The sequence below is a fragment of the Myxocyprinus asiaticus genome, chromosome 2 (genome assembly GCF_019703515.2).
Source record: "Myxocyprinus asiaticus isolate MX2 ecotype Aquarium Trade chromosome 2, UBuf_Myxa_2, whole genome shotgun sequence".
NCBI lineage: Eukaryota > Metazoa > Chordata > Actinopteri > Cypriniformes > Catostomidae > Myxocyprinus > Myxocyprinus asiaticus.
The window spans coordinates 51,176,324-51,188,584 of NC_059345.1; the positions used below are offsets into that span (position 1 = coordinate 51,176,324).

The 12,261-nt window shown below is 37.1% G+C and overlaps 1 protein-coding gene across 3 annotated transcripts; it reads right to left on the reverse strand.

Annotated features, from left to right (window-relative positions):
* Positions 1-540: 540 nt before the first annotated feature.
* Positions 541-12,251, reverse strand: LOC127412161 (protein regulator of cytokinesis 1-like). Of its 3 annotated transcripts, none has more exons than XM_051648304.1 (14): positions 11,345-12,251; positions 10,695-10,827; positions 10,135-10,257; positions 9,798-10,031; positions 8,781-8,951; positions 8,544-8,693; positions 7,076-7,223; positions 6,847-6,983; positions 6,658-6,753; positions 6,426-6,572; positions 6,212-6,322; positions 3,386-3,493; positions 3,088-3,267; positions 541-1,023 (listed from the first exon to the last, which is right to left on the reverse strand). In XM_051648304.1, exons 1-14 carry the CDS (start codon positions 11,524-11,526, stop codon positions 952-954), a joined length of 1,992 nt encoding a protein of 663 aa, XP_051504264.1. In that variant the 5' UTR covers positions 11,527-12,251; the 3' UTR covers positions 541-951. The 3 variants fall into 3 exon arrangements, with proteins under 3 accessions (XP_051504264.1, XP_051504273.1, XP_051504282.1); XM_051648313.1 differs by having other exon boundaries at positions 3,088-3,264; positions 11,345-12,249; XM_051648322.1 differs by lacking the exon at positions 3,386-3,493 and having other exon boundaries at positions 3,088-3,264.
* Positions 12,252-12,261: the final 10 nt, after the last annotated feature.

Consider the following 12,261-nt stretch of genomic DNA (forward strand, 5'->3'; position numbering starts at 1 on the left):
TTTGACTTTCTTCTGTTGAGCACAAAGATTTTTAGAAGAATATTTCAGCTCTGTAGGTCCTTTCAATGCAAGTGAATGGTGATCAAAACTTTGAAAGTCCAAAAAGCACATAAAAGCATGTTTTTACTATAAATTCTTCTCCCTGCCCAGTAGGTGGCGATATACAATAAAGCAAATCGCCAAAAACAAAAGAATGTGAAAGTGAAAGATGAGATTTATAGTAAAAAAGGACTTAAATATTGATCTGTTTTTCACCCACACCCATCATATCACTTCTGGAGATATTGATTAAACCACTGGAGTAATTTGGATTACTTTTATGCTGCCTTTGTAATTTTTGGAGCTTCAAAGTTTTGGTCACAATTCACTTGCATTGTATCGACCAACAGAGCTGAAATATTCTTCTAAAAATCTTTGTGTTCTGCATAAGAAATAGTCATTTTTGGGTGAACTACCCCTTGAAAGCAAACATCTTATATAACGTGATGTATAGAAGGTTGATTGTCAAAATGGTTTGACAATAATAACAAGACTCACAGAATGTTTAAAGGTCAACTTTTATGTAGTAAATTGTTCAATACTAAAAAGATTGCAATGAAGACTTTTTACAATAAATTGTGCAAAACATTCAAAAGCATTCCATAAAATAAACAATGATTTTGACAAAGTAGTCAATACTGAGAAACAACTCTAAATTAATTTAAGCTTTAGATTTTTAAATGTTTGCCACAGCTGTCCAGTAGCATTAAAAAGAAAATTAACATGTTACATTACAGGGTAGTGCTTGTCCTTGTGTTAAAGTGAACATACATGAATCCCTCAGAAACATTTAAATATATATATATTACCTTAATTTATATTCAAAATGCATACCTATAGCTATAAAAACAAGAACCTAAAAGCCATAATTTAGAAGTTCCTAGTCCTAATAGCAAGTGTTGTCTGCAGCAGTTACTGTTGAATGATGGTTGAGTTCAGGATTTCAGGCATGTGTTTTGATTTAGATGACTTGGAGAGGTCTCGCTGTGAAAAGAAATAACAGATTAAGATATCTTTTTGACTTCTAAATACGTTAATGAACAGTGCTAAGAAAACTGATGAATTATATGGTTTAATACAGTCTAGACTAAACTTGAAAACATTCATGAGGCGGAATGGAGACAGAGGGATAGATAATGGCAGTTAGGTTAGATATAAGACTGATATGTAAATGACAAAATAAGAAAGTCTTGGTTAGAAGTGTGGATTAGGAGTTGAAGAAAGCACAGTCTAGTTCAATGAGAGGGCAAGAGTTAAATAACGAGATTAAATAACCATTAGCAAGGACACATGCGCCACAGTGTGCATGAGAGGTTAACAATGTTTAGTTTTTTGTCTACACAGTGCCCTTGCTGTGACAATTCTCAGGATACAAAATAACTAAACTCCCATTTAGCATATGGATCTTTTCGTACTCTCTTAACTGTCTTATAAATGTAGATATTACAGAAAGACTGTTTGTGGTGTGAAAAAGCACTCATGAGGTCAAACAGTGTTCATATTTGCTGAAAGTCCAAGAGCGACCCATGCGCAGCTTTCGTGCAGAAGAATGCAAATTGTCTGCCAGTATTTTCTGATAACATGCTGCATTCATCTTGCCATCAATTTTCACAAGATTCCCCGTGCCTTTAGAGCTCACACACTCCCAAAACATCAGTGAGCCACCACCATGCTTCACAGTGGGGATGGTATTCTTTTCACTATAGGCCTTGTTGACACGTCTCCAAACATAGCGCTTATGGTTGTGACCATAAAGCTCTATTTTGGTCTCGTCACTCCAAATTACAATGTGCCAGAAGCTGTGAGGTGTGTCAAGGTGTTGTCGGGCATATTGTAACCGGGCTTTTTTTGTGGCATTGGCACAATATAGACTTCTTTCGGGCAACTCAACCATGCAGCTCATTTTTGTTCAAGTATCATCATATTGTGCTCCTTGAAACAACCACACCGTCTTTTTCCAGAGCAGCCTGTATTTCTCCTGAGGTTACCTGTGGGTTTTTCTTTGTATCCCGAACAATTCTTCTGGCAATTGTGGCTGAAATCTTTCTTGGTCTACCTGACATTGGCTTGGTATCAAGAGATCCCCGAATTTCCACTTCTTAATAAGTGATTGAACAGTACTGACTGGCATTTTCAAGGCTTTGGATATCTTTTTATATCATTTTCCATCTTTATAAAGTTCCATTACCTTGTCACGCAGGTCTTTTGACAGTTCTTTCTGCTCCCCATGGCTCAGTATCTAGCCTGCTCAGTGCATCCACGTGAAAGCTAACAAACACATTGACTATTTATACACGGACATTAATTGCAATTTAAAAAGCCACAGGTGTGGGAAATTAACCTTTAATTGCCATTTAAACCTGTGTGTGTCACATTGTGTGTCTGTAACAAGACCAAACATTCAAGGGTATGTAAACTTTTGATCAGGGCCATTTGGGTGATTTCTGTTATCATTATGATTTAAAAAAGGAGCCAAACAACTATGTGATAATAAATGGCTTCATATGATCACTATCCTTAAATAAAAGACTGTTTTTTTGCATGATCAGTCATATTTTCAAAATCAATGCCAAAATTTCACAATTTCTGCCAGGGTATGCAAACTTTTCAGCACAACTGTACCAACACATGAACTGATGTAAAAGTAAATTGACCAGTATTATGCTTTATACAGTTCAAGCCTTCCTATTATTATTATTTTTTTTTCAGTGAGTTGAGCTCACAGCAAATAAAACATTTAAATAGTGTTATCCAAATAAAGGGTTTTTAAGCATATGTGTTTAATCATGCAGTTACATTGGGAAAATTTGATCTGTGCATTGTTTGGGAATGTATCTCAAACAAACCTTGATTGTATGGATTCAGTCTTGACAAGATCCTTGAGAAACAAGTTTTTTTATAAACATAACATTATGTCAGTATCACCAACCTTTAAACAGTCATTTACACAACTCTTATCTTTAAAACCTTTTAAATTCAACCTCTTGCTCTCTTTGACTAGACTGTGAGATATTGATAGAGATATGAGGGAGGACACAACTAATTTACCTGAAATTCTGAATAGGTGCTTGCGACAGAGTTAATGCTGAAGTTACGCTGTGGACTTGCTGGGACCTTCATCACCCCACCTACACCACCAGTAAGATGACAGATGTTCTCCTTATTGCGCTCTAGCATACCTGGATGAGGAGGTTTACCGTGGCCTGGAGTTTTCACTGCATTACCCTGCTTTGAAAGACACATGAGGGAAAAGGAAAAGTAACTCATTAACTTTGTTAATCAGTAACTGATTTGGTACATAATTAAAAGCTTGAGAACATTAGTTTTGTTATGGCCATGCACTGACCTTGCTTGCTGAAATCGGAGGGCGCGATATAGGAGAGTGACAGACAGTACCACCAAAGACAGATCGAATAGTGCTGTTAGAGGAGCCAGTACTGGAGGTAGCGTTTAGCTGAGGAAAAGCCAAAGAGTTAATACTGCAAGAGACGCGCCTTCATTTAAAATGTATTGTGTACGAAGGTGTGGGATGAGAACAAGGATAAAAAAAAAATATTTTGCTGAATTCATTTAGTGAAATCCTTCTGTAAGGCTGTCAAATTAAAATTCGAATATTCATCAAATTTAATATAAATTGTACATTCAACTTTTGGATGTGCGGCAAGCACTGGCTATGTTTCCATCCAAGTTGAGAATTTAATTTATGCTAAAAACCATAATATCGCAAAAACAATGTGCGAATAAAGCCGCGTTTCCATCCAATGTGTTCATGTTATTCTTTAAATAATAAAATACTTATGGTTTAGAGCACACAGACAAAACACTGTAAAGAACTTTGTCTCATGTCTGGGAGCAATATGTGTGTGTGTTCCTCCTTCCTTATGTCTTTGCCGTGCGGATCTAAAATAAAACAATTTAAAGTGTCAATAAACTCTATGCAGCTTTGGATTTTCTAGACAATATTTCAGATGCGATGAATGGTATTCTGGTTAGTCCAGTTATTCAGTCACATGACTTTTTTGATGCGCATCTTGTATTACTAATAAATTCAAAAGGAGTTTATTGGGGGCCTGGGTAGCTCAGCGAGTATTGACGCTGACTACCACCTTCGAGTCGTAAGTTCTAATCCAGGGCGTGCTGAGTGACTACAGTCAGGTCTCCTAAGTAACCAAATTGGCCTGGTTGCTAGGGTGGGTAGAGTCACATGAGGTAACCTCCTCGTGGTCGCGATTAGTGGTTCTCGCTCTCAGTGGGGTGCGTGGTAAGTTGTGCGTGGATCGCGGAGATTAGCATGAGCCTCCACATGCTGTGAGTCTCCGCGGTGTCATGCACAACAAGCCACGTGATAAGATGCGTGGATTGACGGTCTCAGAAACGGAGACAACTGAGACTTGTCCTCCGCCAACCGGATTGAGGTGAGTAACCGCGCCACCATGAGGACCTACTAAGTAGTGGGAATTGGGCATTCCAAATTGGGGACAAAAGGGGAGAAAACAAAAAGGAGTTTATTCAATTAATGTGTTTCCATCCAGTTTATGCGCATTTCTACTTATCGAATAAAAAAAGTTATCTACCTCAAGTGAGCGTATACTGCACATTTTGGAGAATTTATTCACATCTTGGCATTTCAATCCAACAGTTTTTATGCAATATCCCAAAATGTGCATAAAAATACATGGATGGAAACCAGGCTACTGATGATGACTTTAGACCGATCGCATTCTTGTGCTAAAAAAGTCACGATGCAGCGCAACAAATATATTGGTAGTTTAACAGAAGGCAGGTGTCTCGAGACGTGTTTTTAAAGGTTGAAGTTCTTTTAAACTTGACATGGCAACTAAAAAACACAGAGACGCTGAATGAACAACAAAACGTGGCAAAATGATCAAAAGACGTTCATCTAAAGCAGGCCTACTCAAATGGCAGCCTATGCAAACTTGTGCTAGACTGACGTCGCGCCTCTTCTCGATGATTTTAAAGTGTCTCGTATAGGAGCGCCACATTTTTTATGCATTTCAGAGGTTGCTCTACAAATAATCATTATCCGTTATTTTAATGAAATAGGAAGAACTATATATTATTTTAGACTACTACTATTATAGACAACTAACAAGTTAGGAGAAACAGAAAAGTTCTGTTCATTAATTTGGTCAAGAAAACATTCAATTCAAAATGTCAAGAGTTTAAATCATTGTATCTATAACAAAAATCTCACTTACATTTTTAGTATGAGTCTGATTTACTCTCTCGGTTATGGAACAATTTTTAAAAGAACTTTTTTTTGTCTCAATTTATCTGTATTTTATTTTTATTTATTTTTTTCAATTCCTACTGGAAACTTTTTCACATGATAAAAATATTTAAGCTATAAACACAAATGTTTTATTTATATAATGAATATTCTGGCTTGGCCCGCATGCCCCGAAGATTTTTTCCAGTTGACCCACTTGTCAATGAAGTTGAATAGCCCTGGTCTAGAGCATGTTAACAGAAAAAAAAAAAAGCAAACTAAATCGTTGCAAACGTGTTCTGTGTGAACAGCCCCTTAGATGGAGGTCTTTGGCTGTTGCTTCTTGCTTTGTTATCAGTGTTTTTAGATTAAGTAATGGGTTTTAAAACGTTTTGTCAGGAAAGGAGTTAAATTTGGAAATGTGTGTCAAGATCCTCGCGTTCAGTTCCAATCGGTTATGCTCCGTCTGATTGAACAGCCCCTGGGCTCCGATTCAGCCGAATACCACTACTATCTGGGAATACTTCTACCGTACATTAATCTGTAATGAATGGAAAAACACTGTGGTATTGCTGTTATTATAAACCTTGAATCTTGGGTAGTACTGTGGCACCAGTGCAACACCATGTCAACATGAAAACTTTTCCCCCCTCGTTTTACTCTTTACAAACATTAGAGAATATGAACCGACTAAATCTTTTTATTTTATGCACTTTAGTCTAAAATGGAATTCTCTTTTTTAACAGCAAGGAATGTTCTTTGGAATAATATAACATGGTGCTGTATGGTTTATATGTATTAATTGCGCCCTTGTGGATGAAGGAAACAACGTCAATTTAAAAATCAGCTGACTTTTAAATTTGAATTTAATTTGAATTTTTAAGGTAAAAATTAGAATTTAGTTTATCAGCCCTGTTGATAGCCCTATCCTAATGTACTTGCTTTTCGTGCTTTACAAGGTGTTGTGCTGCCAAGAAATCTTCGTTTAGTCGGTGTTCGCACCACAGTGCCATAGACCATGTCCTCCTCAGTCTGCTTGCTCTTCTTTAGTTGCTGAACAAAGCAAGAAGGTGCTTGCATTATTAAAACATTTAGCAATAATGCAACTCAGGGATACATGTATATTCATTTGCCTAATAAAGTGATGTACACACACCCGCTCCTGTTTTTCACGCTCCTTCTCCAGCCGGTATGACTCCCACTGATCTGAAACAAACTGCATGAACTTCTGTCCGTTCACCAGGAACTCTCTGTTCTGTTCCTGCTCCCACTGCTCAATCTTGGCCTTCAGCTTCTTCTCAAGCTAAATGAGACATACTGGGTTACAGCTGGCTAAATGTTCCTAAAGGTCAACTATATAATGTTATATGGATAAGGGTGATAATAACCTTGGGGAGGCCTTTGACTAGATCAGCTCGTTGTTTCTCCTCCTTTAGAAGGTTTCCTCCTCTGTTGGTGAATCTAGATGTGTCTTTGGCCTTTTCCTTCCAAAAAAAAAAAAAAAAAAACTCAATTTTAGACTACGCAAAAAAAAAATCTAATGCACATTTTCAGCATGAGAATGCACTTTAACTTACTTCAAGCTCTAAGAAAAGTTTCCAACTCTCCTCCCAATTGTGAACACCTTCAAAGAGTTCTTGATGATCCTCATAATACTGTTTAAGACGCACAATTTCTGCATCATGTAAGCTCAGACAATCTTCACTAAAATCATCTAAGAGATAAAAAACAAACATACAAGTCATTCTATTTTTTACAAAAGAAAGGCAAAATGTGAAAAGTGTCATTTAGAAAACTACAACCCACCATCATAATATGGCACAAAAGCTTGCCGTTGGTCAGCACTATAAAAGCACTTATCCCAGAACACTGCGATTTCCTTCCGAATGGTCTCAGTAACATTCTGGATATTTTTATGCTTCAGTTCCTCAAGACGTTTGACCTCAGATTGTAGCTGACAACAGAGAACACAATATACACCGATCAGCCACAACATTAAAACCACCTGCCTAATATTGTGTAGTTCCCCCTCGTGCCGCCAAAACAGCACCAACCCGCATCTCAGAATAGCATTCTGAGATGATATTCCTCACACCACAATTGTACAGAGTGGTTATCTGAGTTACCGTAAACTTTGTCAGTTCAAACCAGTCTGGCCATTCTCTGTTGACCTCTCTCATCAACAAGGCATTTCCATCCGCAGAACTGCCGCTCACTGGATGTTTTTTGCTTTTCGCACCATTCTGAGTAAATTCTAGAGACTGTTGTGTGTGAAAATCCCAGCAGATCAGCAGTTACAGAAATACTCAAACCAGCCCATCTGGCACCAACAATCATCCCACAGTCCAAATCACTGAGATCACATTTTTCCCCATTCTGATGGTTGATGTAATTAATTAATTATAATTTTATAATAATTATAATTATAATAATAATTATAATTTTATAATTATATGTAGTTAATTATATAGTTAATGATGCTTCAGTTAATGATGTGAACATTAACTGAAGCTCCTGACCTGTATCTGCATGATTTTATGCACTGCACTGCTGCCACACAATTGGCTGATTAGATAATCGCATTGTTGGTGCCAAAAAAAAACATCCAGTAAGTGACAGTTCTGTGGACAGAAATGCCTTGTTGATGAAAGAGGTCAACAGAGAATGGCCAGACTGGTTTGAACTGACAAAGTCTACGGTAACTCAGATAACCACTCTGTACAATTGTGGTGAGAAGAATATAATCTCACAATGCTATTCTGAGATGCAGGTTGGTGCTGTTTTGGTGACACGAGGGGGAACTACACAATATTAGGCAGGTGGTTTTAATGTTGTGGCTGATCGGTGTACATTGGCTAGCCATTTAGACACCTTAATTAAAGGAATAGTTCACCCAAATGAAGGTTTTTCATCATTTGCTCAACTTCATGTCTTTCCACACCTACATTACTTACTTTCTTCTATGGAAAACAAAAGGAGATTGTTACCCTCCGTCAGCATTCACTTTCACTGCATCTTTTTCCAATACAAAGTGAATGGAGACTGAGGCAAGCATTCTGCCTAATATCTCCTTTTGTGTTCCACAGAAGAATGTCAAACAGGTCTGAAATATAAGTGGGGGGTAAATCATGACAGAATTTTTATTTTTATGTGAAACGATTTTTTCAATGCAGTGTTGTATAAAGAAAGAATGTCAGCTTTAAGGATCAACCCACAATATTGTGTAAAATTAGTTTGGTATACAATAGAAGCAACCAGCCAAAAGGTTACTAACAGCTTCCATATTCTTTCTCTTTGACAGGACCATGTGTTCAGAAATGGCATTACGCTCCTCCTGTGGAATCTGCAACCTTTCCCATAGCTCCTGGATCTTCTCTCGATAAGAGCCACAAATGCGCCCATTCTCTGCTTTCCTGCTCTCCAACTAAAATAAATTTAAAAAAATAAAAACTGTATTATACATTTGTTTTTGCTTAAGTTTTCAGTATTTCAAAATGATCTGATGTTTTACCTGGTGAAGGAGGACTTTGAGTGAATCAATGTTTTCTTTAGACAAGCAAAAACTCTCTTCATCTTCACATACAACATCCTTTTCAAAACTAGTCTCTGGTAATTGATCTAGATCGTCCATGCAAAGTATGATCTGCTTTTTCAGTTGGACAAATTCGGTACGTCTTCGTTCCTTGGAAAAAAAACAGTATATAAAACCATACATCAAACTGAACACAACACTTCAAAAATGATTTAAAGGGATAGTTCATCCAAAAATGAACATTCTCTCATTATTTACTCGCCCTCATGCCATCCCAGATGTGTATGACTTTCTTTCTTCTGCAGAACACAAAAGAAGATTTTTAGAAGAATAGTTCAGCTCTGAAGGTCCATATAATGCAAGTGAATGGTGACTAAAACTTTAAAGCACCAAAAAGCACATAAAGGCAGCATAAAAGTAATCCAAATTACTCCAGTGGTTTAATCCATGTCTTCAGAAGCGATCCAATCAGTTTTGGGTGAGATCAGAAAAAAAAAAAAAAAAAACAAACCTTGACGATCATGACTTCAAGCTTGATAACACTTCCTAGTGCCACCTAGTGCTCTGTGCTTGTGTCAAGTACTAGGAAGTGTAATCAAACTTAAAATCATGATCGCCAAGGAGACTACTGATTTACAGTGAAAAATTAGTTACATTATGGTCTGTTCTCACCCAGAACGGATTGGAATGTTTCAGAAGACATGGATTAAACCACTGGAGTTGTATGTATTTCTTTTATGCTGCCTTATGTATTTTTTGGAGCTTCAAAGTTTTGGACCCCATTCACTTGCATTGTATGGACTTACAGAGCTGAAATATATTTCAAAAAATGTTTGTTTGTGTTCAGCAGAAGAAAGAATGTCATCCACATCTGGGATGGCAAGAGGGTGAGTAAATGATGAGAGAACTTTCATTTTCGGGTGAACTATCCATTTAATAAATGACATAAAAACATGAGTCTAGCGTTTAAAACAAGCACTTAAATTAATGTTATACCTTCTCAGCGGTGAGGCTCGAGATGTGTTGATGAAAGGTCTCCAGCTGTTCTAAAGACGGGACAGAGCTGGCAGAGATAGAAAATGGCTGGGAGCAGAGAATGTCACAGAGATCCTGATCCTGTTCTGTTAAGGCTTTGAGGGCTTGCATCCTCTGGTTTTTCTCTTTTAACATCACTTCAACAAGGCTCCGGAGGTCTTTTTCCTGATGGAGCATTGTATTACTTCTCTCCTCCTAAATGGATCAGGAACCACAAGAAAGTCTAACATTTTTGTTTCTTCTTTTTTAAGGTAAACAGTGGGGTCATCTTAAGTTTTCATCCAGAGTAAATACTTGCCTGAAATGGGGGACGCTGCAATTCCAAGCACAGTTTACTCAACTCTTTGCGACATGCCTCAATACTTGTCATCAGACGCCTCCGTAGACTCTCCTCCTCTGCAATCATCATGTCCAGAAGACCCTAAGAGCAGAAGTTTTGTTAGTTACTTTATCATTAAAACCTCTTCAAGAGAGTGCAACAGTTGGTTTCCGGAAGTAAAAATCTCATTTATTTTATTCATAGAGAAATGTACTTTTAACAATGACATAGGAGCTTGAGATTTTTAAGCAGTGCTTCTGCAGAAGACATATGTCAATGTGATGTTTAAAATTATGCACCGTATATAAAATAAAGACTTTTCAGATTTGTTTTGCTTCAAAACAAACTTTGTAATGTTGTGGTTCACCTTGGACCTGCTTGGTTTGGTTCATGGCTCACAACTCTTTTTGTGAAGTTTTTTTTATATATATATCATTTGTATTATATATAAAATGAATGGGGGCAAATGCTTCCAGAAACAAGTTGCTGAAAAAGTGGAGGGAACCACCAGATGATACATCACTGCACTCAACACTCACTTTGACATGATTCTTAACCACATTTGTTCTCTCTAATCGCTGATCCTCTGGGATGCCAATCTCCTCCCAGATGTCCTTCAGATGGCAAAGAGCTTTATTCAGGCATGCCACTGATTCTGCAGCAATCACCTCACTGAAATCATTGACAGGAAGAACAAATCACCATATGATCCAAGACATGACAGATAATACATTGTTGATAAACATTTAAAATGATCATCAATGAACATCAGTAGATTCAATTATAAAATGTATATTTACAGATCTGTAGTTTAAATCCACATGTAGCACTTTATAACTTTCATAAATAATAAATTAATTCTATTACATAATTTCTAGTTAATGGACACTTTGATTCATATAAACATACGCATGTTCTCTAATTTTCGATGGCCATTTGGGCTGAAAGCATCTGTGAACACCTGTTAACCCAATCGTAGCACGAAATGCATGCATCTACGGAATCCAATGGCATTTAATGATCATGTGTGTGAATACAGATACAACACCGACGATGGCATTTCAAAACAGTGTCACTCAAACCAAGTCTTGACCACAAACAACTGTCTATCTGTCTGTCTCCATACATTCAAATAAATACTAAATATGTTACACGAATAACATTATGAGACCTCTGTAAATGTACTCACCTTTTCCTCATCGTCGAATCCCAAGACGAGGCTTTCAACTGTTTATTTGTGTAGTATGAGAGAATATTTGACCATAGACTCCTCGCACTCTGATCGTGCGCGCGACCGTTTCTGTCGGATTCAAAATATGCATGAAAATAGCGCCGCACATCTGATTGGCTGGTTAGCGCTCCACTGCGCATGCGTGAGAATTTGCCAAACAGACTGACTTCTCTCCAATGACCTCAGAAACGTTTCAAAATGACCACTCCTGTTTTTTTCCATGAAGAGTATTCCTGCTTGTGCTCAATCACAGAAAAAGTGTTCACCAAAAATAACTGTCTATTTTACCGTTTGATTAGTCCATCCTTTAAGAAATATAGTTTATTTGACGAAAGTGTCTGCACAATTTACATGTATACATATTTATATATTATCCCTTAGAATTGCTCCTTTTCCTCTGTAACCTTTTAGCTTATTTTTTTATTTCTGTTTCTGTTTTCTTAAGAGCTTGCAGGAATAATAACGCATTGCCAGCAAGACTAATCTTAGTGTGTATTGTTGTGCATTTAAAGGAATAGTTCACCCAAAAATTAAAATTCTCTCATCATTTACTCACCCTCATGCCATCCCAGATGTGTATGACTTTCATTCTTCTGCAGAACACAAAGCAAAAGAAGAATGTGAAAAGTGTAGATTGACTGAGCAGGGAGGAGAATTTAGAGTAAAATTGACTTAAATATTGATCTGTTTCTCACCCACACTTACCAGTTCACTTCTGAAGACATTGATTTAACCACTAGAGTCATATGGATTTCTTTTATGCTGATTTATGTGGTTTTTGAAGCTTTAAAATTGTGGCACCCATTCACTTGCATTATATGGACCAAAAGAGCTGAAATATTCTTCTAAAAATCTTCATTTGTGTTCAGCAGAAG